At 40.1% G+C, this 26,031-nt stretch overlaps 1 protein-coding gene across 1 annotated transcript; it reads right to left on the bottom strand.

The window, feature by feature from the left end:
* Nucleotides 1-24,508: 24,508 nt before the first annotated feature.
* On the bottom strand, nt 24,509-25,438 carry LOC128264540 (alpha-tubulin N-acetyltransferase 2). Its single transcript, XM_053000071.1, has one exon. The coding sequence runs from the start codon at nt 25,287-25,289 to the stop codon at nt 24,633-24,635; it is 657 nt and encodes a 218-aa protein (XP_052856031.1). The 5' UTR covers nt 25,290-25,438; the 3' UTR covers nt 24,509-24,632.
* Nucleotides 25,439-26,031: the final 593 nt, after the last annotated feature.

Raw genomic sequence — 26,031 nt, 5'->3', positions numbered from 1 at the left:
CGCTTTTGTGTGGCAATTTCCATGTGCGGCCTATGCCGAAGCTCTCGTGTGCGATTTTACGGCTTCCGGTGTTGTTGGAGGCGCCGACAGGGGGTGGCGGTGACATCGGACAACATAACACCGTCACCCACAGGGGCCCCGACCCCTCGACCCCTCAACCCCTCGACCCTTCGAGCATCAACCCCCCCCTGGGCAATTCACCCCTTTAGCCAGCGCTATAAAGTTCAATCGAGTCAGTCAACAATTGGCGCAGAGAAAAATACACAGAGATACAGATACAGATACATGTGTGTCTGCCTGGCTGTTGTCAAAGTCAATTGGGTGGCTCAGTGGGTGAGTGGGTGAGTGGCTGAGTGGGTGGTGCGGGCGGTGGCGATAGGTTAAAGTTTTTGCCGCTCTCCATTCTTTTTCACTTTCGGGTAGGCTCAATGCTTAAATACATTTGATTGTAATTCGCTTTTAAATTCGATTCGATGCGATTTGTTATGGGACGTAATGGTCCGACATCTGAGCTCGCAGAATCTGTGTGTGTGTGTGTGTGTGTGTATGTGTGTATGTGTGTGTGTCTGTGTGTTTTGCGGAGATGACTCGGGGGCCATTTGGGTTATTGTCGGGCTTTCGGGGTTTTGGGGGTTTGCGTTTTGGGTCGACTTACATATGTGATTAATGCGGGTCGACAATGCAATGTCAGTTCTACTGGCGATCGCGTGTGTGTGACTGCTCAAAGTGCTCACCTTGACTCTATTTATCCCAGCTAGTTGGTTGGCCCTTCTCTGACTTGGTCACATAGATACTGTTTTTCTGGGAGTCATTTATTTTTTTGCTTACGAAATGAAATGAATTTCTTCAAATATTTAAAAACCGAAATATTAGCTGGCAATTAAAAAATTCAAATATTAGAGAGGGGCAAAAAAGAAACATAGAAACATTACATGTTATTTGTATTTGATTTCTAAACGCTGTTCACAAGTTCAGAGTTTTTGGCATTGCAGTCATTTTTGAAAAAATTTTGCATATCATTTTCTACATAAAATTAGATGGCAAATTAAAGACGAAAATTTTTGAAGACTCATGAAAAATTTTTTTATTCGCAATTAGAGTACTAAAATTGGTTGACAATTCTTAAAGATTTAAGCAAAGAAAAGAATTTTCGTAATTTAAAAATAGGTGTGTCCTCAGAAAAAAGGTCATTTATCATAATCAAATGCGGTTGGGAATGCACTTGAAATTTTATTTTGTCCAACCCATAGAATTAAACCAAAGATAGCTTATTAATAACGTGGTCAAGACGTTATTTTAAAATATTATAAGACGGAGTTTTAGTATTGTAGAATATATTGTTTTGAAAAAAAGTCGTCAAATTAAAATGCTAATTATCCTTGTCTCAGAGATTTTTGAAAAACAATATATAGGATTTCTTTCTTTTTTGCATATATTTCGAAGGCGATGCAATCTACAGCAAAGTGGAAATAAGCTAAGTTATGACCAGATAAATAATCTTTGCATACTATCCATGCACCACTTTTTGAACTTTTCGATGATATTAATTAGATTGCATAAATTTAATTTAAGGTGCATCTTTGTATAGACATGTATGACAATTAAAACAATTCTTGTCGGATGACCGACGCATACATTATTCGACAGGTGTGTGCTTCCATACACCATCGATTTGTCGCCGTTTTGATCGTGTAGTTGCTCTCGGTTTTTTGAATCCACACCCCTCGTTGACTCCTCTGCAAAAGTTTAGATTTGTTTTATTCGTTGCCGGCATTGTTGCTGTGTGCTCTTTGGCAACAAAGTTTTACGGCATGTCGCACGCACCGCCACCCCCTGGAAATACAGACCACCGCCCATTGCCCCCCCCCCCCCCCAAACCCACAATTTGTGCAACCCTGAGCCAAAACCCTGCGCCACCCCTCAATCTTCACCCACCGACGGGGGCGCAAATCATTTTCAAATACGAAACTTTGGCAAGTTCCCTGCAATAAAGTTGTTGTGCGTGGAGCCCCGTAAACCCTACACCCAAAACGCTACAGCCAAAACGCTGCACCCAAACCCCCCAAAGACTGTGGCACACCTGGGTCGATGGCTTGTAACTCTTTGGTTTTATGTAGCAGGTAATTTGTGTGTTTTAAAACTGTAAAACGTAAATTTAATGGAACGTTTAGGTGTTGTAAGGAAGCGTCGAAGTTGTTGCCGCCGTTGTTGCCTCGTTGTTGCTGTTGCAAATATGTGGTAACATGGCTTGTTGTTTGCTTGCTGTTTCTGGTGCTGGTTCTGGTTCTGCTTCTGGTTCTGCTTCTGCTTCTGGTTTTGGTTGGGCATGTAAGTGTTCCTGGGGCTTAACTTTCCCTGCAGCTGAATGGAGTCGAGAGCTGCAAAGTTTCGATTGTTCGCTCGGCTACATCTGAGCTACAATCGAGCTGGGTATTTTCACATTTGTCGGAATGTCCAAATAGTTTCTTTTAAAAAAAACTTATGTGTTTGAAACATTGAAATGCATTTGTATACACGAATGTTATAAATTTAGTTATGTCATTTCTATTTAAATGCAAACTTTAATTTCCACAAGCTATCTTTATGACTTTAAGCCAACCATAGCATAAATTTGTATTCATTTATTATTCAAACGCCTCCATTAAGTACCCTAAAACTTTCCTCCAAGAGGTAGCGGCTTGCCCATCCTTTTGATCTTATTTTTCCCCCTTTTGGATAGCTTGATCTTTAACATTTAGAGGGAAATATTCGAAATGAAATTCTATTAGGTCCCTTTCTGTACGCTCCGTTACCGACTTTCGTTGGCTTCGCTCTTAGAATAACGAGCTGTGAATGTGACTGTGGCTGTATCTGTATCTGTATCTGTATCTGTCTGTGTATGTCTATCACTGTGTATAACTGTGAACGGGTGCCACGCCCTACGCCTCCACCCAGACTATTGCCTTCGAATGGCCGCTCGTTCAGTGTCTCTGTCGAAAGCTGTCTGTGCGGAAAATTAATTTGCGGCTTATCGAAACCATAAAAATTTTCTAATCCACTTTGCGTAAATAATCATGAGCGTCAATTCAATGCCAGCAGCCATCAGTCGCAGCAACCCAAACCATTTTGGCCACGCCCATACCCACACACACATATACACATACACACCCGCCCGCAGGCGCCCCTTTCGCATTGTATCTGTATAATATCTGTGACATACTTTTGTGGGCGCCAAATGCGAATGCAGTGCGGCGGAAGATGAGGGAAAACTTTCAACTCCAGGCGCCAAAGTCGAAAAGTAACTTTTTTCCGCTGCTTAGCGCAACGTCAACAAAAATTGTAAGCAACAGCACCAACTGAGACACAAGCATGTCGGTCTAAGCCCCAGACAATATTACATTTGTTGACCTCAGTGTCTTGTTGAAGTGGGTAACGTTGCCTTGGGTTGCCTTGGGCTTGTTGGCTGCCGATGGCGGATGGCAACTTTGTCCGCTGCCCGAATTGCAACAAAATTTTGACAGCAACAACAACTGCAGGAGCAGCAGCAAAAACGACAACTGAAACAGGACCAGAAAAATAGCAAAGAAACTAGGAAAAACCAAACAAGAATCAGTCGTTGGCCAAAATGTTTGCTACTATTGACCTGGCACTGGGTCACCTAATAACCACTCCTTCGAACTGACCCAACTTGTATTTCGTTGCACATAGAAATTCGCACAGCTATGTGTGTCCACATTTCTTGAGTAAAAGTGCATACCAGATTTATGAATTGCGAAGCTGCAATCCATTTATCACTGTTTAAATATTTTCGAACAAGAAAAATTAAACAAAAATTTGGTTAAAGATGGTACGTTACAACCATGAAAAAGTGGTGATGATTTTGATGATTAATAAAATTCAACTTTCTTAAAAGCTTTCTTAGAAAAGTGTGAAAGGGTTTTACTAAAAACAGGAAAAAGTTTATAAAAAATGTTTTTTTTATTATAATACAGGGACGGTATAAAGAGATTTTTTAACATTGTTTCTCAAAGAATTAAAAATATAAGAATACCACAACAGCTAAACACACGTACAATTATTAAAAAACATTTCTTTATAATAACTTCAATTTATTAATATTAAGAAATCAATTATTCAATATGCACACTATCCTTAAATGTAGGATAGTCAATGGCCCTACCAGCAAGTACTTTAAATGGAAACTTAAGGTAATTCGTATTAGTTTTATTAATAATTTAAACATTAAAATAAAAAATATATAAAATGGAACTAAGGTTTTTAAAAAAAGTTAAAAATGTGCCAAATTATATTCTGTAAGGTTCGAATTGAGACCTTTTGTGGTTTGTGTTATGGTCGAATACAATATTGGGCGAAAGCCTGTCCTAGTTTTGTATTGTGCCATGTGACTAGGAAATAAAGTGTCGTTTCGAATAAAGTGTAAGTATTTCAAAGTTTATAATAATGACTTCCTAGTAAAGAAGTATCTTTCTTTGCTATATTTAACTCTGAGCCGATCCACCGAATACGGTCCGGGATTAATTGTTTTTGAAAGGCAGCTTGTTTTCCCAGAAGTGAATTAGTTTAAGTTGAGTTACTCCTCTGCGTATTGCCATTGAGTGTAAATAACTTAGAGAAAATGATAAGGCGGTTTTGAGCAACTTTCCTCATAAAATGTACCGGCGTAAAGTTTAAATAGTGAACTTGGCTCACTCGCATGTCTTGGCAAACCAACCGGCATCCTTGCACCATTTAATGGAGCTCCTCGGCTATCCGATGCTGCCGAGATTATCTCCGTCATTTCTCATTTAATTTCCTGTGGCCGCATGCCAAAAACGGCTGAGGGACCATTTTCGTCAGCGGGCGATGACAGCGGCACCCTTTGAAGTGTTGCATTTGCATCCCGAGTCCCGAGGGGCACCACTTTCAGCTTTCGGCTTTCGGCTTTCTGCTTTCAACAAGTGGGCCAGCCATAAATATTATCCGAAATAAAGAGCTTTTTAGGCTGGGCAAATAAATTTGTGGCATTTGTTAATTAAATTCTGCAGTAGGGCGCTGCCGGCAGCACACTCGTCTGAGGATTTGTGTATGTGAAAAGTTTCCACTAAGACAGTCCATGCCATGGAAAATATGAAAAGTTCTCTGCTTATTTTTGTACGTTCGGCCTTGTTTTCGTTGCTCGGCGGCTTTTGCAGAAAGTTCTGCCCGCTGTTGATGTTGATTTCATGATCCGAAATTAATATGGCGTATACGTAATGCAATAAAATGAAATTGAGTCCCAGCAAGTATCTCAAGCCAATTAATGTCTAGCTGGGTCTCGCACATAATGGGGTGTTCCTTTGAGCAGCCCAATGTCCTCGAAATATTCGAGCTTACTTTGGGCTGGGGGAGCCCTTTAAAATTCAGCCTGCCACACAGTTCATTAGGTAGCCAGATCTCATGGGGGGATTCGGATTCAGGTAGTTTCGCCCGAATTCCCGAGCACTGACAGGACTATTTACTTAAACGGCAATTCATCAATGTTGGGCGAAAGGAGAAAGTTGAAAATTTCTTGAATGTCAATCGTCTTGCTCCGGTTTTTGCTTCAACTGGCCGGCTATCTACTTGACATTCCACTCGTGTTTGGTCTAAGCTTTAATAACTTTTAAACTTTTTCGACTTTCCTTTGCCTGTGTGCCGGGCTTTGATTACTATACTACTTTCTAGCCACGCAGTATCGGGGTGCCTGCACAAAGAAAATTTATCAAAAAATATTTAAGACCATAAATTCTTAGTTCGAATTTCAAAGCATTTATTCAAGCATTTTGTTCTCAAAAATGAAATTCCCATTTCCTTAAAATTTTGTTGTCTAATATACATATGTATTTATAAAACAAAATTCCTTCTCTTTATTGAGTTAACTGTAGGGCTTTAATTGTTTGTTTGTAAACATCATTCATAATTAATTATTATATTATTAGTTTACGTCAAATGAAAGTATTTCACCTCCGGAATTCTTGTATGAAAAAGCACATGCCTTTAAATGTAAGCCTTAACCATTAACTAGTCCACGCCCCTTTATATTGTCGGTGACCAAAAAGGCATAACTCTTTCTCTTTGAAAAGGCGAATTCAAGTTTAAAGCCAAATATTTGCGGTAATATTTAGTCTTGGTAAACAAAATAAGAAGCACACACATATTCTCAATGTAATTATTTTTCCTTAAAATGAGTTCAAAACTTATTGCACACCTACAAAAATTAAATATGACAAAAAATAAAACTTCGCTAAGCCAACGTAACAAAAAATTAAAATGTCTATTTAGTGATTTTAGCTATTGTTTCTAGAAACTTGTCCTGTGAGACCAGCTCATTAAACTATAAATTGTATATTTGTAGCGTTAGAGTAAACTTTGAAATTGAAACAAAATCAATGCCAGTTTATAGGCAAAACATTTGTACTCAAGATAAATACACCCTCTATTCAGAACGTCGGAATTTTCTCTGTGTGGCCATCTGTCTCAGTTTCTCACTTTCTCCCATTCTCCCCTCCCCACCGAATCTCCCTTTCTCCGAATGTCCCTTTCTCCGAGTCTCCCTTTCTCCGAATGTCCCTTTCCCCTCCTAAGCGGCGTGTGCTTCCTGATTGTCGCCCGTGACGTTGATGGCCGTTGGTTGTCTGCTGGCCGTGATTTGTGTCCACCCGCGGGCGCCATAAAAAAACTGTGCAAACTTGTTCGCCCAAAAGCAACAGCAGGATGCGGGGGAGTGGGAGTGGTAGGAACAAAGGCTAGAAGTGGACTTGGCAGCACTCAAAACTTGGCAGCCTTGTGCCCCAATTCTAATTACTGGCCGCAAATGCTCCGCCGTGCAGTGGCAGTAAAGTTTCGGTCGGGTATTAAGCGATAATGAAGATAAATAACTGCAAGGAAAAATACCTCAATTACAAACTTTAAGCGAACTACTTCGGTAATCAAATGAGTGATCAACGAAAACTTTTCCACGGCCCAAGGCATTTTTTCTGGATTTTTGGGGCGAGAGATTGCGCGCTTATTGAAATTGATTTTTGATGGCCAAGGCGCCGGATCACGAAAGTTGGTGCGCCTTTGGCCCCACTTTTGATAGCAGTTTGTATCGGCTTCCGAGTTCGATTTACCCTTGGGGCCCCAAATGCACCCGAATATCGAATAACTTTCCCAGAATTAGTGGAGCACTTTACTTTCATGTTTCAATTTGCTTTAATTCTCCTGCTTGCTGTAAGCCAGCGAAAAACGTAACAAAAACAAAAGGCTGCAATCACTGTATTGATGTCAGTTTCACACAGACACGAACAAGATGCACTGGAAAGAATCTCAAAAGAAGCAGCAAATGCATTTAAATGGTTTCTTATTTAAGTTCGGATTATGTTTATTTGTCACTTTAGCTTTTTTTTCAGTGAAACTAAGCACAAGAAACATGAATAACAGATGTTTTTCAAAACTAAGAAATCAAACAAAGCATTTGGTATTTATTTGATGCATGCTGCTTGGCAAGTTCTTCTTTAGTGGCTTAGTGCTGAATTAAAAACCACTTAAAATTCATTAAGTTATCATGCCTAGAAATATGAATCGACTCATTTATGCCATTAATTAAATGATTATACTGCAGTATGTATATATGGCTTTGGCATTTCAAGCACTGAGACTGACAGACAGTGAGCATATGACCTTTGACACACCACACCGCCCCCTTCTGTTTTCTCAGTGTGTGGATCCTTGAGCTGCTGTATGTCCTGCGTGCATCGCACTTCGCGCTGCATACCGTTTGTTCTGGTCGAACTCACTGCTGCTGATGCTGATGCTGCTGCTGTTGCTGCTGTTGCCGTTTCATTCAATCAAACAGTCAATCAAATAAATTGCATTCGTTATTCACCAGAACTCAATATGCGCGGCAGCTCCTTGCTGGCAAAATGGGGGGCGTGCAGTGGGCGTGCGATGTTGTATGTGCTGATGCCGCGCACTCACACATAACCGAATTATGAGCAAACACGCGCTGTTGCTCCAGCAGTTTTAACGCTCCAAGCACACACACACACACACCCACACACACACACACCCACACACACACACCCACACACACACACACAAATGAATCCGCACCCTCCTTCCGGTTCCTTTTGTGGCCGCTCCACTCAGACGACTGTAAATGACGCCATTTGTTTTTTCAACGCCATTTTGTTTGAGTTTTCTGTGGCAGCGCAAGGTTTTGCCTCCACATTTTTCCCCTGATTGCTGCTCCTGCAACTATCAAAACAAAATTGTTGGCAATAAAAATGTATACAAATGCAGATAGACAGGTGGGGCCAGGCCAGGTGGTGGTTCAGCACTGGGATTGAAAGGAATTGTATCTGCAAGTTTTGCTGCTCGTTTCGCCGCTATTTTGCTTTTTTCGATTTTTTTTTTTCTTCCCCCCTTTTTTTGCTTTACTTTTTGCAAGCAAGCAGCAAACATTATTTATTGGCCCCGCTTATGGGTGTTAGACTCGACTCGCTGGCACACACCTTTCGCCCGCGTGTGTGTGTTTTTGTGTGAGCGAATTGGAATTTATTTAAATATGTTTTCCTGGCACGAGCTGCCAGCCCTGTTCTCCTGTTTTCCTGGGTTTTTTCTTCCACTCCACACATCATGTTCATCTGCGCCTCGGGCTAGTATTTTTATGGCCTGCCACTCGCAGCTGCCACGCCCCCATCTCGAACCGCCTGTTTGTGCTTGGAAGCGTTTTTATTGTGCGCTGTTAAACACCTGTTATACAATATTTGGGCTCGGGCGAGCAGCGCAACTAGTTGCAGATTTATTTCCGGGATGTGCAGATGTGCTTCTCCGCTTGCCAAGCAAACACTTCAGATCCGATTGAAAGCCAATGTTGACTTTGCCGGATGCTCCAATGGCAGGTGTATCGAGGTGTCACTAGAAAAAACGCCTGGTTGACCCAAGTTCGATTCAAAATCAAAAGGGCAAAATAAAGTGCTGCAATATATAGATGTGACACATCCCAAAATTAAGTTGTCTTAGAAACTAAATTGCTACATGAATTTAAAACTGTTGGGTATGAAAAATTATCCAATAAGATGAGTAATAAATTAATACCACAAGTATAAATATAAAAGCTATGTGGCTTAAAAATAAATCCTTAGACTACAGTTTTAGATTCTTCGCATTAGGATGAAACTTAAATATTATATTATTTAGTTTTGAATTAACACTTGCACTTTAATACTGTCTGTAGTTTGTTTTTAAGACACACCTCTTAAAACTAAACTTTCTGTTCTTTTTGTCTGTCTTTGTCAAGCACAAAATTATTATTTATTTTCTAGCAATAACATGAAAAGTTTAGCTTGCAGTATTTCGCTAAAAATTATTAATCCACAACAATTCAACTGTATGAATAATACGAAACTGGTATAGAAATTGGCCATGACATAATTATACGAATAAAACATGAATTTTAATTACACCTTAATTATTTGAATTGTTTAAATACATTTTAAGTTCTATCAGCCCTTGAAAACACTCTTTTTTATGATGATGGTTAGTAAACCAAAGGTTCTTCCATTTTGGAAGCTGTCGTAATTTAAAAATAAAAAATAAATATACAATAAAAGTATGAAGCTAAACTTTACCTGTGAATGTGTGTAGCACGTTTGAAATCAATGCGTTATATTTATAAAGTTGTTTTGAGAAAATTTCATCAGCATAAATAGATCTGAACGATTTGAGATTTTAAAAGCTTGTTCTTCTTTATTCTAAAAACAAATATTTTTAAAGGTTCTTTGCAGCAAGAATTGGCAATCTAACAGTCAGTTGTAAAATGGGCCATACTTTTAATAGGATATTGGCAAGTTGAAGTTTAATACCCCTGCACTCGTGATCGGATGTATGCCGTGTTCAAACTCGCTCTGCGTAAACAAAACAAACATACGAAATGAAGACTGGCTTTTGGACTAAGCAAAATTGGATAATAACCAGAATACTGACCGGTTTTGGCCATTTGCTTATTGCGGGCCAATCTTGAAAATGCATGACCAGCTGGATGGTTGCCTGAATGGTTGTCTTCGCCTTGACACTAAGCACTCAAAGCTCGGTGCAAACAATGCAGATGGAGCTCAGCAGTGGCCACGCCCACAGCCACAGCCACAGCCATAGCCACGCCCACGCCCATCACTCCTTTCCTTTCCTGGTTTGTGTGCAATGCAATTTCATTAATTTAATGAATTACATTCAGCATCTGCTGCCAGGATGGCTGCGAGAATTCCATTTAATTGCGCAAATACGCACAGGAGATCCCAGATCCCAGATCCCAGTGCCCGGGAAAGCTGCTTGATTATTTTGTAGTCTGCCATATTAAATTCGCAATTTGCATTTGTATGCCGCACTTAGTTTGCCTGGCAAATGTCTTGGCATATTGAGTTAGTTGAGGAATAACCTAGCGACCGAATTTAAATTAGCAAAAAAGCAAATCCTCGCAATGAAACATAATTCCAGCCCTAAAATATGTTGCATACTCTGTGGCGTCAAAGGGTGTGTGTGTGTGTGTGTGTGTATGTGTGTGTGCACGTTTGTGTGTGCTTTTGTGTGCTTGTGTGTGTATGGGGAGAGATGGGTTTTTGGTTGTGTGCTTATCTAACATTGCTGCTTGTTTCGGCTTTGATCTGTCAAGTTTATTAAAAGGTGCCCGTCTGTGTGCGAGTGTGTTTGTATGGGAGTGTGTAATTTGTGTGTTTGCTCGCTGTCCGTTTTATGTGCCAGTATTCATATGCTTATAAACAAACATAAATTACACAGACAGCAGTAGAGCAGCACGGCACACATTGCGAGCAAAAGAGAAGGCAGATACGGATGCGGATGCGGATGCGAATGCGAATGCGGATAGAATAGAATAGACAAGACGGGCGTCGGTTGCCAGGGGAGCCAACACATATTTGTGCGTTTTATGGAAATCTCTGTGACCTGGGATAAAAATGTTCGCAATTAGCCGCAGTTTTTACATCCAGCATTCGGGGGCAAAGCTAAAATATATACTTGCATGCATAAAACACACATGAAAGATAAATAAATGTATGGAAATGTATGCCGGCTGGCTGACTGTCTGACTGTCTGACTGGCATGTGCGGTGGCAACATATTTTGCAATTTAAACGCTTTCTCTCCCAATAATACTGTGCAGCTCTTCAATTTCTGCGACCGCAAATTCCCATTTCACTCGCTGCCATTTGCCGTTTGTTTGACAAGCGATTGATCACAAAATGAATGCCATAAATTCAACAACGAATCGAATCCCCTTGGGCGATACGATGCCATTGCCTCGGGGGGCGGGGATAAGGGGGCGTGGCCATCGACAAGGCCAAATAAAACAAAAAAGGCCTTGAAACGGAAACACCCGGTTAGAGATGGGCATAAACAGAATGACGCTGTGCTATGCAAATAGTTTTGCATTTCCAGCTAGTGCCGAATATCATCCGCATCACGTATACGCCCCGTGTGCACTGCACTCGCCCCTGAAATATTAAAGGCAATTCAATATGGAGATTACCGCTTCCCGTCCGCAGCTCGCAGCTCGCAACTCGGAAACTCCCAGCACGCGATCAAATAGCATTTGTTAACATTTCGCAGCAATGCAGGCAAGTGGTGTGCGTGCTCCTGTCGCTGATTTATGCCGCCTCATTAGGGTTTACAAGCTCCCATAATAAGCTTTGCCTTGCCGAGGTGAGTCAGCGCCTTGGCACAGCAAACACCTGGCCACCTGAACAGTGGCGCACTGCGAGCCGAACAAATCATCCATGACGTGCAGCAGCTCCACTCGTATTCACACTTTTTCACACACAAAAAAGAAAGCTTTTTGCTCTGATTAATAACAAATTTGTACCTCCCGATCACATACCGAATGTCTGAAGCACTATCGCCCAACATTAAAGTGTTAAGAGTTAAAGAAATCTTTATATATATTTATTTTAAGAGCTACAGCAATGGTGTGGAAATAAAAGAAATATATGTTTGTACCTTAAATAAATGTTAATGCAACAGGGTTTTCCCTCAATTGAATTACAATAAAGTTCTGCCGTTTATATCGACCACATTTTGTTACCTTGGCCAATTCCCTTTGGCCAATCTTACCCTTAAATATGTCGAATTTCGGTTTTGGTTGCACTGTGCAGCCGAAAAGGGCAAAGAGCAGCTCCAACTTTAACTTTAACTTCCACTTCCACTTACACTTCAGTCGCAATTCCCGAGTGCGGGGTCAAGGCTGCCAAGGCCGCCCAAGGTCGACTGGCGACCTTGAAGGGCTCGCCCCAGGGTGCAAACTAATCACTGAGCACCGGACGGGGTTTTTGGACCATGGCTTCCACTCTTGCTCCTGCTCCGTACACCCGGCGTATGCGCAATATGCAAATCGGTTTCGTTTTCCGGCCATTTCAGCTGGGGCTGCACTCGAATGCTGGTGATGGCCATCTTCTGGCTGCCAAAAGTTGCCGCAACTAGCAGCCACAAACAAATTAATTCAATAATTACTTTATTGCCATGTTGCAGTAAATTTCTAGACTTTGTGCTCCTTTCTCGACGGGGCCGAGCTAAAAGATCCTTTGCGAAAACAAATAAATTATGTTTACTCAGCGGAAAAAGGATATTGTGATCAATTCAAGAGTATTCTTCTCCTCTTTATTGCCAAAATTGAAATGTATTGTCTCACTAAAGTTAAAATACATAGGGATCAATGTTCAAGACTCGTTTTATTTTGGTGCCAGGATCTAGGTGCTTCCTTTTGTATACCCAATATGTGGTATATACTATGTTTATGCTATGAATTTTATGAATTCTTGAATACATTAAATCAAAATAGCTCCTGTTTATGCGATACAGACGGTTTTAAATTATTATCCGAACTCCAATTACATGTCTGGCAGCTCTGCTAGTATTAATATTTTAACTGATTAGAAGTACTTTCACAATAGCAAGAGCGAGCAGCGAACAAAAATTAACATTAAAGCCGAGTGAATAAATGACCTTTAAAAAGGGAGAAGAATTTAATATCAATTGTTTACTTTTACGTCCAGCGTTGCCACCTTATTTATACCGCGTTAGGTTGGTTGCGCCTCACCATTGCAATGCATTGCATGCATTTGGTCTGAATTCATAGTGAACTTTCGTGCGTAAGCGAATACGTATATTCCCATTTCATGAAATGATTGCATAACATGGCTATCGCATAAACACAGTGATACATACATGCACAACTTGCCAGAGACAAAGTTCTCATATTTTCGAAAGTTCGCCTGCCTGTTTGTGTTTTGTTCTGTTGACACAATGCTCGCGGGGAGGCAAAACGTCTAAAGCCGACTAATTAAACATTTTAGCAAAGATGAAAATGAACATTTTTTGGCTGCCTATTGCGAGCATACAGAGCTATTCAAATATTATTCTTTGTCTGGACTTCTTGAGTTGAGTTTCGTCGTGCTCCTGTTTCAGTTTCAGTTTCATTTTCAGTTTCAGTTCCAGTTTCAGTTCTGTATTTGACTCAGCTCTAGGTACTTGCTGTTATTGTCTGTGTCATTTGCAGTGTTTGCTCAGTGTCGAGTCTGCACACTTACAGCTCTGTCACGAATAGAAAACTTGTCGCTCCCAGCTACCAGCTACCAGCTCCCAGCTACCAATTTTCAACTTCCGACTGAGGTGCATAAAGTTGTCGCATGCTGAGCTTCGGACTGGTGGACTGGTGGCGGATTGGCAGGCAAGCAATTTAATGCCTGACAACGGAACCAAATTAAAGCTGTCAAATGAAATTAAATGCCCCAGTGACACATACAAATGCCGCAGCGACAAGCGCACTTCAAGTACCTGTCACGTGTGGGCCAAATAAAATTGAAATGTGCCAGGCAAAAGAATGTATGTAGAGCAGCCGCGTTGGAACAACAGAACAGCATAGTCCCCGCGGAGGTAATACTGAATGGGTATATTGACATTGCATGACTTGACGCGTCTTAAGTACGCCAGCAACAGCAATAGCAACAGCAATAGCAATGGCAATAGCAAGAGTAACAGCCACATCCTCACAGCAACATCATTGAAAAATGTGTCTAAGTGAATCGTCTGTTGACATCTGCCATCTGGCCCCAACCACCATGATCCCTTCAGGCAGGACTTACTCGTGCGCTAACTGATTAAAGTTAATATGCACTCATATTGGATTATGAGTGCTGTCAAATGGGTTCTGGAGTATCTGTGCGGGTACAAAGTGAGGCACTCAAGTTGAAAGCCAAAGGAATAGACCAGAGTCACTCGACTCGGCTGTTGTGGTTGGGAACGTTGATGTTGGAAGGCGTTCGCTGGATACGCGCTACTTTTGGCACCCCGATTTATGTCCCCAGCCCACTCAGCCCACTCAACGCACTCAACCCACCGCCCGCCCAAGGCCACGCATTGCCCTCACCTACACCATTAATCATTGTACATCAAACGGGAGAGAAGAGCAGGCTGCAAAAATACGCATAAATAAGTATAGACATAAATTATATACACACGCGTAAATGTCTGTCATGTCTGTGCCTCGTGTACGTATGTCGGCCTACGTGGCACCACTGTGGGCCAAAAGAACGCTTTTTGTGCGCCATTAAAAGCTTAAAAACTGTATAATATTTATGCATTCTCTAATCTTGTAGCTTTGTTTTCAACTATATATAGTCTATTCTAACAAAAAAAAATAGGCCATCATATGATCTAGATAAGAGAAATAACAATAACGAATATTTAAAAGTAATTTGGTGGCACTACTATTATTTTGACTACAGCTGTATTCATATATTATAAAATGTAATCAACATTGTGCTCTTTCGGAACGAATTGTTAGCGCATTGCAGTTCATTTTACCAATTAAAAAGTTAAAATTTGATTTAAAAAATAAAGATAAGTATTAGTTTTTATTAAGTTTAAGTTTGTTTTATTCTTCTTATATAGTTTCCCTAATGCAGTTTTATTATTATTTTCGGTTTTCTTCTTCTTGTTTTGGAATAATTTAGACTTAAGATAAATCTTTTCAAGGTCCAGATTTTACGCCATATTATTGTATATTAAGTTAACTCTTTTCCGTTTTGTTCCGAAAGAAAAAACAATTTTGGACTTAAAATCGTAAAACAACTAGGGCATATAATATCATGGCGTTTCAAAACCACTGGCGATTTTGTATAATCCAGGTTGATTTTTCTTTGAGTGTATAAAAAGCAAGGACTAAAGTGATTCGATTATGTTATTGGATCGAAAAAAAGAATATTCTTATTAAACAAAAATTCACGATAATTTTACGGGCTTGTTTTCAGTCAGTGGGTGTACTTATAAGACAACTGACTGCTTCGGATAAGGCTAATTCCTGCATTGGTTTATTTAAAACCCCAGTCAGGCCAGAAGTTACATTTGAGCCCTTTAATCCATCCCATATTTGCCTTTTCTCAGCTAATTACCAAAAGATTGTGGCTTGCGCAACGCTGCCCTCGCTGTCGACGTCTAATTCGTTTTCTTGGCGCTCCTCGTTTTCGATTTGCAACGCATTACGAAATGTCGCCGACAAAGTGAAATAAAAATCAGATAATGTTGACTTTCGCATTCGGGATAGGGGTGGTCGTATTCCGGGGTATTCCTGTCAGCTGGCAGTTTTCCTTTAGCAGTTGGCAGCCGGCAGCCGGCTGATGGGAATTCCCGAAAAGTCACAGGGCCTACAATGGCAGTGAAAAATTGAGTTAGCGATAGCACGGGCAACGACAGAACAACGCGCCGAACAGAGGAGCAAAGCTTTTAAGGCTGTTAAGTTAATGTCGCTTTACGATTCGCCTCCCCCCTCGAAAGGGGGTACCATGGGTGACCCGCTCCCGTCTTTGGCAGGGCAATTGTTTTCGGTTGGGAGTTACAAAGTTCAAAGCTGCAAATAATATTCCACCAAGAGAGGGGGCTGGCAAGGCTACTGCGATTGCACACTTCACCGTGGACTAATAGCCTACAAATTTATTTATTTTTTATTTGTTATTTACACTTTGGTGTGCATTCTGCTCTAGAATTTGGTGTATCCAAGTGGATTGGCTAAGGGTTATATAATTTCTGTCTTAAAGTTTGCAACGCATTGCGGTCAGTTGATATGGCTATGTCCAGTATCTCATAATTAAAATTATCGGGCGAAAGTTTTCCAGTCAATTCCAGGTAGTATTTATGTCCAACGGTGACAGCATTTCATATGGCTTTTATAGAACGAAATATATATTTTGTTTATGGTTTTAAAAATAAATAAAGAAAAATGTAATAAAAATGAAAGGACGTGAAATTAATTATGTGGCTGCCATTGAAACGATTGACAAATTGTTTTGGGAAATCCACAGTATTTTATTTTTTTTTAGGTCATACATATATGTACGTGTAAACATCGATGTATAGTTTTTTTTTAAAGAACATTTCATTTTGCTTTAGCTGCAAAAGGTTTTCAGCTTGCCGAAGTTTTCTTTCTCTTCTTATCATTAAATCCTTAAAGAATTTTCTTAAATTAAATCCGTTAATCTAAAAAGAGCAATTTCTCCTCCTAAATCATATGTGTTGGATCGTAATTTCATGGTCGACGTAAGAGGCACTAATAGAGAGAAACTAATCATCTAACGACCAGAAGACGACTGAAGAAGACATCCCGGCGACCTCTGACCTCTGGTTAAGAGGCTGACAGAGAACGCGTGTTCTTGCTCAATAATTGAGATCTCAATTTCCAGCCATGTTTCCCTGTTAAGTTTCACATATTTAAGAACAACGTTTTATAACCATTAAATTGGTTGATCAACGTTAAATAAAATATGTTTATTAAAAAAAAAAAATTTGACAAGGGTTTAACAATTGTAGTAAATACAAAAAGTGTTTTCGAGGACGACAACAAGTTTCACCACCCATAACTATTTAAAGTTGTGATTAAATAGTTTTGATCCTGGGCTTTGCGAGGGCCTAAGATTCACCTTTAAGGGACCGACTGGCTCGGCCCAGCGGCCATTCAACAGGCTCCGCAGAGGAGTCCCGAGTGACACTGGCTGGAGTCAAAGTGTAGTGACATTTAACGGAAATGAGGAAAATTTTTCTCATTTCCTTTGAGTGAGAGGCAGTGCCCAGGAGCAGCGGCAACAGCATCGGCACGGCGAACAGGAACAGAAACAAAAGCCAAAGGACTTAAAGTCCGGGGCTGGCTTGAATGGAGTTGCATTTTAGCTGGCGCGGCCAAGTGAAATTACGCAAAATGCGCTGAAAAGCGTGCCATAATTTGTGGCACAAGGGCGCGAGTTGATGGTGTTGTTGGACAGACACCGTCACAGACAGTGTCATTATTGTCAAATTATTACCGCCAGCTGCCTGATCTTTTCACAGCCTCTTCCCCCCGCCGCCGCCACCGCCGCCGCTGTGAAAAGTTAAGCTTATATAGTGTAAAGTTTTCTAAGTACTTGGGACGAGGCTTGGCATCGTCGACAATGCTGACTACAAGTATGCGAAGTTGGCCCAGCTGTCTGTCATCCGCAGCTCACCTTGGCCGCCACAACAGCGACATGTTCGGCTGAAGCTATACGTTGAGCCGTCTCCAGAAGTTCTTCGTCACGTTTACGGTAGCACTCCAACCACCTCCCTGCCACGTTTGCAAGTAACCCACCTGGCCACACGTACGTAATTGTCGCAAAAACTTTGCGTTAAGAAAATTATAAGAGAATGTGCAGCGGAAATTCATGGCTGGTTTAACTTTTTACATGAAAAAGTTGTACGAGTAGATAATGCATACTGCTTTGCTGCTGACCAGGCTATAAGGGAATACCTGCAATAAGGAAAAGCTTCACGGACAAACGGAACTGGGAACTGGCTTAAGTCGCTCAGTTAATTAGTTGATCTGCTGTTGCGGCACAATGCCTCATTCACGCAATTGAAAGAACAAGAATGGACTAAACATGGCCCTAAAGATGGCCCTAAAGATGAGCCCACCATATAAATGACCGAAAAATCGACTTGAGTCCATATATACATATGTTAAATAGTATATGTTACATGAGGGGCTTATTTTTAAGGGGGTGTTTTAAAACTTATCCCTATGCTGTGAATGGCAGTCCACGAAAGTGAGCTGAAGGAGACTTATGTATGAACGTTCGATTGCAACTAATTTTATATTGATCGAAAGGTTAGAAAAATACGTTTTAAATTTTGCATAAAAAAATAAAAACAAATTGTAAGGCAACAGAAATATTTGAGCCAAATAATCAATGTTTTAGACAATGTATTTTTTTACAACGAGCTGTGCACTTGTTCACAACTCTGATCGCGTTGCAAGATCATGCAAAGTTCGCTTTGGTGAACAATGTTTATTCAGCAGCAATGGAATGCTTATTGTGCCAGGATGAACTAAGTTGGCTTTCGATTTCGGCGTGCTGACGTCAGACGCAGCTCCACGCACCGGGAGCGAGTGAGAAATTGTTAAGAAAATGGCAATTTCCCTGATTGACGTTCATCATCGTTGCCGCGCAGGAAAGAGAGGTCCTGCGGAAGGACGACGTTGGTGTCCTGGGAGTCGCATTGAACTGCTCCGCCAACTTTGGCTTGGGCAAACATTTTGGGCGCCACTTTGTTGCTCCTCCACTCACACTCACACTCACACTCACACCCACACCCACATTTACATCCACACACTTACTCCACGCGCACACACACACACACTTTAACACACTTTTGCAAGAGGTCCTTCTTGTTCGCTCTTTTGAGGGACTCGGCTGCTCTTATTTTACTTCTACTTCGTTCTGCCGCTGCTACATTTTTGTCTTAAATGATTGCCATAAAAAATAAGTGCACATTATTGTTACAGCATAGCCGGTGGGGAAGTGCGAGTCGGAGGGCGAGGGGGGAGGTGTGGCGTTTTGGGGCAGAGGTTGGACAGAGACGGAGTGAGTGCGTTCAGAGGCACTTTACAGTCATCCATACGGGCAGTGTAACAAATGATTTTCAAAGCTTTTTTGCATTATCAGCTTTTTAGGGCCACTTCCCCCACTACTCCCATTCCACAGTCATCCGACAGAGAAAAACCTTTAAGTGATTTACATGGCTCACACTCCTGAAGTGCAGCACGGATGCCCTCGGATAATACTCGGACTTTTCTTTCCGCCTTTCAAGTACGATGATCAGTGAAGTTGCACAGAGAAACATCCCAAAATATACCAATTGTAACATTGTTTTAAATGTTCTTAATGTACAGGGACAAAATATTTGAGTAATAAATTATAAACACATTTCTTTACAGCGAGAAAAGGGAATTTGGATGTCACTATCTTTACTGCAAACCCTACGAACTTAGCATGGAGTTTGCCGATGTAGTTCTTTTTATACTTTCCGGTTCGTACACACTTAATAATATTTATTCTTAGGATATTTTTGGCCACCCTCGCACTTCACTTGCCATTCTCGATATTTATCGCAATTTAATATTCATACATCCCTCCGTTTTTATACCCTTGCAGAGGGTATTATAATTTCAGTCAGAAGTTTGCAACGCAGTGAAGGAGACGTTTCCGACCCTATAAAGTATATATATTCTTGATCAGCATCACTAGGAGAGTCGATCTAGCCATGTCCGTCTGTCCGTCTGTCCGTCTGTCCGTCTGTCCGTCTGTCCGTCTGTCCGTCTGTCCGTCCGTTTATATGCAAACTAGTCTCTCAGTTTTAAAGCTATCTGCATGAAACTTTCCCAAAAGTTGTCTTTCTATTGCAGGTAGTATATAAGTCGGAACGAGCCGGATCGGACGACTATAGCATATAGCTCCCATAGGAACAATCGGAAAAATAAATGAAAAAAAATTATAACTTTGCTGTTTTTTTAATTTTTTGTTTAGTTCTTCGACATATAGTAATGGTAAAATATTTCCGATTTACGGTTTAAATTTCATCAAAATCGGACGACTATAGCATATAGCTCCCATAGGAACAATCGGAAAAATAAATGAAAAAAAATTATAACTTTGCTGTTTTTTAATTTTTTGTTTAGTTCTTCGAGATATAGTAATGGTTTAATATTTCAGAATTACGGTTTCAATTTCATCAAAATCGGACGACTATAGCATATAGCTCCCATAGGAACAATCGGAAAAATAAATGAAAAAAATTATAACTTTTCTGTTTTTTAATTTTTTGTTTAGTTCTTCGACATATAGCAATGTTTAATTATTTCAGAATTATGGTATAAATTTTATCAAAATCGGACGTCTATAGCATATAGCTCCCATAGAAATAATAAAAATATATAAAATAACTATCTAATAATTGAGCTGCAAATAATCATAGTTTCAATGTTTTTTTTTAGCACATACTCAAGTAAATCATAATTTAAATGTTTTCAAAAGTATTTAATTAATGCAATAGCTGCAAGGGTATATGAACTTCGGCTTGCCGAAGTTTGCTTTCCTTCTTGTTTTGGCTATTTTTAAACGTGGTCTCTGTTACACTTGCTTATGTGTGGGATGGTTGGATGGTGGGACGGCGTTTGTCACTCAGTAACACGTGGCCCCGCACTTGACAATGATTTCCGCTTTTGGCTTGTTTTGAAAAGTATCTTAAGGAAATTAGAGGTATGTTAATGAACAAGGGAATAAATAGTATGAGGTTCCAAGGACCAAAGGCCAGTAAACAGAGATTTGGAGGAAACAGGGTTGCTGCAGGCAGTCAATTGCATTGCAATTGCCCACGACTGGGAATCGAAAGCCATTCCCCGAAAGTAATTTTGAAATCCCTTTGGTAATGCTCTTTCTCTATCCAGAGTATTCAGTATTCACTTATAATACTCTTCTGGGGAAGACTGCCTACATTGCGCATACGACGTGTTGTGCTCCAATTGAAACTATTCCTAAATTACTTGTTTTCCTGGGATACACTGCATATGTGACCCTGCTTATACGCAGCGTGTAACACCAAACAATATCGGAAGTAAAGCAGCAATTTCAATCACAAGAAAATAACTCGATTTTCTATCGCGCATGCAATGTTGCTCATACGCAATGGTGTTCACTAAAAAAATCCAAAATTGTGGCATCATTTTGAAAGTCAACAGGAGAAAATGTGTTAAATAAATATGCTGAAATAAATCAATATAAACAAAACGAATTAAAACCAGAAATTAAAATCAAATTTTATTTTTTTCTCTCAATTCCCTTTCACTTACATACGTGTGGGTATATACGTACATACTGCATAAGCCATAAATTAATTAAAATCAATAAAGTAAGCAAAGCGAAGCAACAGCATTCGAGTAATCCATTGCTGTCTTGCAGTTACTTAGTTTGCACAATGGCCTCTGCCGGCATGGCACACGTAAGTGCAATCGATATATGCTAATAAAACTGTCCCACACACTCGTTGGAAAACACACTTGAGCTGACACTTTTGGGGTTATTTTAGAAATATTTGGAATAAAAGAGGGAAATCGCTTTAAAATAAAACTCTGCGTGGGCGGCCATCGAAACGTACTCGAAACCGGCGATAAAGCCTCGCACACCCACTCGTCGTACTAACACAAACATCAGGTACAAACACGAACAGAGAACGGTATAGTTAAGTGTCCCGACTATCGGATATCCACTATTCAATGAAAAGTTTTTAGTATCAAATTTTGTAGAAAGGTTGCACCTGCGTAAGTCCTTATAGTGGCTCTAATTTATTTTGTTTTTGATATAAGCGTTGTACATTATTATAATAATTGTGCGTAATTTTCACCCAATTCAATATCCCCTTTCAGCCTGCTAATAATGGGTGTAAATATTATAATCTAACATCAAATACGTCAGCAACATGCTCGACAAAACAAGAGTCAGGCGCACGGGTTTTTGAAAGGGCAAAGGATTGACAATCGCACGAGTTTCGGTCGAACAAATGTGTGGGAAAACTCAATGCAGTAACCTTTTCAGTTACAGTGCCTCCCATAACAATATGGGATCATTGATTGAACTTAGCTTCCACAGTCTCAATTTGCTATTTTTCTATTTGTAGATTTGTGCTACTGCTGTTTGCCTAACTTTCATATTTTTATTTCGGTTATCTCAAAGGATCTAATATTTATTATTTTGTTCATTTGTCTTGCCCATTGAAGTCGATGGGAATACTGTTTCCAGATGAATATTAAATAATTATTTGGATCGATTAAAAGATCTTATGCTTGATACATAATGGTATTTAAGCGTGTAATTTCTGATGCGAAAGAGAAACTGCCTTAACTATTACTACCTGCAATTAAATTACTTCCTAATTATAAATTTAAAATTTACCAGGTTGGTAAGAGTGATCCCACTTAAAACAAATTTAGAGACCATGATTTCTTGTTATAAAATGTATTATTATATGATTATTATCATTATTTTATGCTTTTATGTACAATTTTATTTATCCAACTAAAGGCCTTTTTTATTTTAGCACTTTTACAGGATTCAATAAATTGCTTTAAAGCTTTGTCATTAAGTTGAAGTAATAGTATATCTTTAACAATGCACCTTTTTGATTTCTTATATCTGCTTAGTACAAAACCAAACAAAATATGTTTGGTTTCTACAGCAAAATGTCATATTTAAACATTTTTATTTACAAATTTGGCGAGCATTTAAGAATATGTTTCATTTGAGTCCCAAATTGGTGTGTGATGTGTTGTATCAAATGTACAGTCGCAGAACGATTACTTATACGAGTGTAGTAGATTTTAAAAGTGTCTAAAATGGCTAGTTTTGGGCCCTAAACAGCCAGAGACAGATCTGTCCCTCGACTTTGCCACGCCCCCTTTTCGCCCCTATTTCTGGGTGAGTCCCTGGCGACGAGCCGCGTGCGATCACGGAGCGCATAAATGGCATTTGACACGTGACAGAAATGTTCAATTTTAATATCTGCCCCAGTGTGTTTGGTTTGTTGTGCGGCAGCGCATTAGTGTGTGTATCCGTGTACCTCGTGGTGGTGTGTGCTCTGGTTAAACTGAATTCCACTTGGTTTTTCCTGCCCGCTATTGTTTCTTCGACATCATTTTGTCACCGCTTGTTCGGTGACTTTTAAAGCTAAGGCATCCCCTGGACTTTCGCTCTTTAAATTTGTTTGTCCTGCATGTGCGGACACTTTGTTCAAATGATGCGACCTAATAACTGCCGGCAACCAGCGTCGGCCAATGCCTTCCTAGTCCAGGTCCGGGCCCCATCAACTTTTGACTGCCCATTAAATATTATGGCAATGCAAACGAATCAACAACATCGAAACATCCAAACAACCAAACAACCAAACTGCCCAACGAAGGCAAACAACCCACAGCCGGCGAAAATGAAACACCATCGACAGCGGGAATCAGCGACAACCAGTCGACATTTTTGGCCTTTTTTGGCTATTTTTTGCGACGTGACGGCAAATAAAAGTTAAATGAAAATGAAACTATGCAAATACAGGCCAATTTTTTGTAGGTGAGTGCTGGCCGTTCGATGGCAGGCCATTTATTTGATTTTAGTCCAACTGCTGGTCGTTTGCCAATCAGTTTCACACCGAGCGCACTTTCAAAATTTGAAAATGAGGAAATGCTCTTGAAAAGTTGTAGCATTTGTGGGCTGTTTAATGGATGGTCACATAAAAAGAAGTACTCTAAAACAAGGCCACATAATTATTACACCTTTGCAGAGGTCGTTTTACCAAAGATTGCTGCCTTTCTTGTTAAAAATTAAAATAAATAAAAGTGCCAGGCAAAAAAACAAAGTGTGAAACACATCTCCTCGGCCCTTGGTTTCAACTGGATTTGTTTTTATTTCTGAAAAACAAAGACACGGCTTAGCGACATAATTCCGCCCAGCACATTTAGTCCGCGACATCAGATCGCTATAACTAACTTTGAAACAACATTATTTCGCGCAAACTTGTTTCGTTTAGCAGCGACATAACTTCGCGGCGGGCGAAAATATGTCTTTTTTTCCTCGGCAAACTTATGGCGTTTTCAAACGACATAATTAATTTCCGAAAATAGCATTGAAGAAAATTAACCTAAAGCCTAGAATTCAAAGTCCATAAATTTTCTCTCAAGCATGCAATTTCGCAGTGGTATATCTTAAAAGTCTTCTGCCGTTTTCTCTAAAAATCTGCGTTTAAAACTAAATTTGTAATTTCGGGAAAATTTTTTTTAATTTTTATGATATAACCCCTTTCTTAATCTCCAAAAAATTTGAAATTTTGATTTGTTATTTTTACGACGTAACTCCTTAACTTTTTTCCGAAAATAGCATTGAAGAAAATTAACCAAAATCCTACAATTCTAAATTCATAAATTTTCTTTTAAGCATGCAATTTAGCAGTGGTATATCTTGAAAGTCTTCTGCCTTTGTTCTCTAAAACCAATTTTTATAGTGTTTTCGGGGTTTCTTATTACGTGTTTTTTAAAAAATATTAATGTTTATCAATTTATTATTATTTAAAGAATTAAATTCTGTAATGTTCCACCATTTTCTTCAGATGTGGCCTATTCAAAATATTCATAAACTTTGTATATTTACCCAAAGTTATTAACACAAACTTATTAACAATTTATAAAATCATGCCAAAATATTGTGTTTTTGTGAGGGAGGCAAACCCAGACTTAAAAGTTCGGCGAGGTCGGTCCAAGTCGTATGTTACCTAATGACCGCGGCTGAGACAGGCACTGGTGTCCTTGGCATCCTTGGCATCCTTAGCGGCTTTGGCGTCATCGAAGAAGCCCTCGTAGATCACAAAGTTGTTGCCCTGCGGAATGGTGCGTACCAGGCCGTAGTGCTTGCTTAGGAAGGCGAGCATCTTGTCGGAGGGCCGGTCCACGGAGCACTTGCAGGCAGTCCAGCCCTGGTCGTCGAGCATCCGCTGGAAGAGCTGCTTACCCACGCCACGGCGCTGGCGTGACTCGGTCACGTAGAAGTCGAGGATGGCCGGTGTGCGGTCCGCGCGGCGGCAGCAGCCCTCCTTGTCGAACAGGTAGAGGTCCTTGGTGCCGACCTTTAGCAGCCCGGAGACCGCCCAGCGTCCCGATGCGCCGTCCGAGTCCGCTTTCAGGTAGACCACATGGTCGGTGTCCACCAGCTTCTCGGCGGAGGTCACCGGGTGGTTCAGTTTCTGGGCCACTGCCGACCTCTGGCCCATTAAGTCCAGGATCTGGCTCAGCCGGCAGCTGGGTGGCACCGCCCGCTGTTGCGACTGGATGCCGCGGTGGGGCTGCTGCGGCGCCACGACCTGCAGGTTGTGAGCCTGCACGCTGATGATCGTCTGCGGAAAGAGGTTCTGGATGTCGAAGGCGAACTCCATTATGCGGCTATGGTCCTTCGTTGGGTTGGCTATAGCGACGATAAATGTGCTAGGAACTTCCAAGTTTCCAAAATGCACACAGCAACAAATAATTTCCTACTCGATTTGATTTGGTACTGACACTTGAGCCGGCTCTGCTCCAGGCTGCCTTGACGTCAATCGGTCTGACTGAAATTGCCCAGGAACAGAAAAAAACATTTGAACACTGATATTAAAGATTGGATTAGTACCAATAAATATCTGAACTCAAAATGTTGTATGTAATAATTAATTAACCATTAAATCAATATATTAAATAAATTGCAAAATAATTTTGATGTTATTTGTTGACTTAATATAATTAAATTGTAATTGTTTTGTGTTGGTGTTAAACCTATTAAGCCCATTACATCGAGACTCTTCATTTTAAACTTTTACTTTGTAATCATTATCAATATTTTATATTTAAGCTGAAAAATTCAAGGGACAAAGACATAATCATTATTTAAGAGAGTCCGACAAAGAGTTTGGTTGACAATAATTGGATTTGTGTCGGATGTTATTGTTTGGATAACTTGCATATTAAATTCCATGATTTAATATTAATATATTTTAATTATTGTGGAAAATATAAGATATAAAATAGTTCCCATTCGATTCAAATACATTTTATTGCAGTTAAAAATGGTTTAAGCTAAAATGGCATGTTCAAATATTAAAATCTATTCAAACAAAATAGTCAATTGGAAATGTTTTTTAAATT

This window comes from Drosophila gunungcola, unplaced genomic scaffold (genome assembly GCF_025200985.1).
Source record: "Drosophila gunungcola strain Sukarami unplaced genomic scaffold, Dgunungcola_SK_2 000072F, whole genome shotgun sequence".
Taxonomy (NCBI): domain Eukaryota; kingdom Metazoa; phylum Arthropoda; class Insecta; order Diptera; family Drosophilidae; genus Drosophila; species Drosophila gunungcola.
The sequence above is the reverse complement of the archived record's forward strand: the minus strand, read 5'-3'. Positions and strand labels throughout refer to the sequence as shown.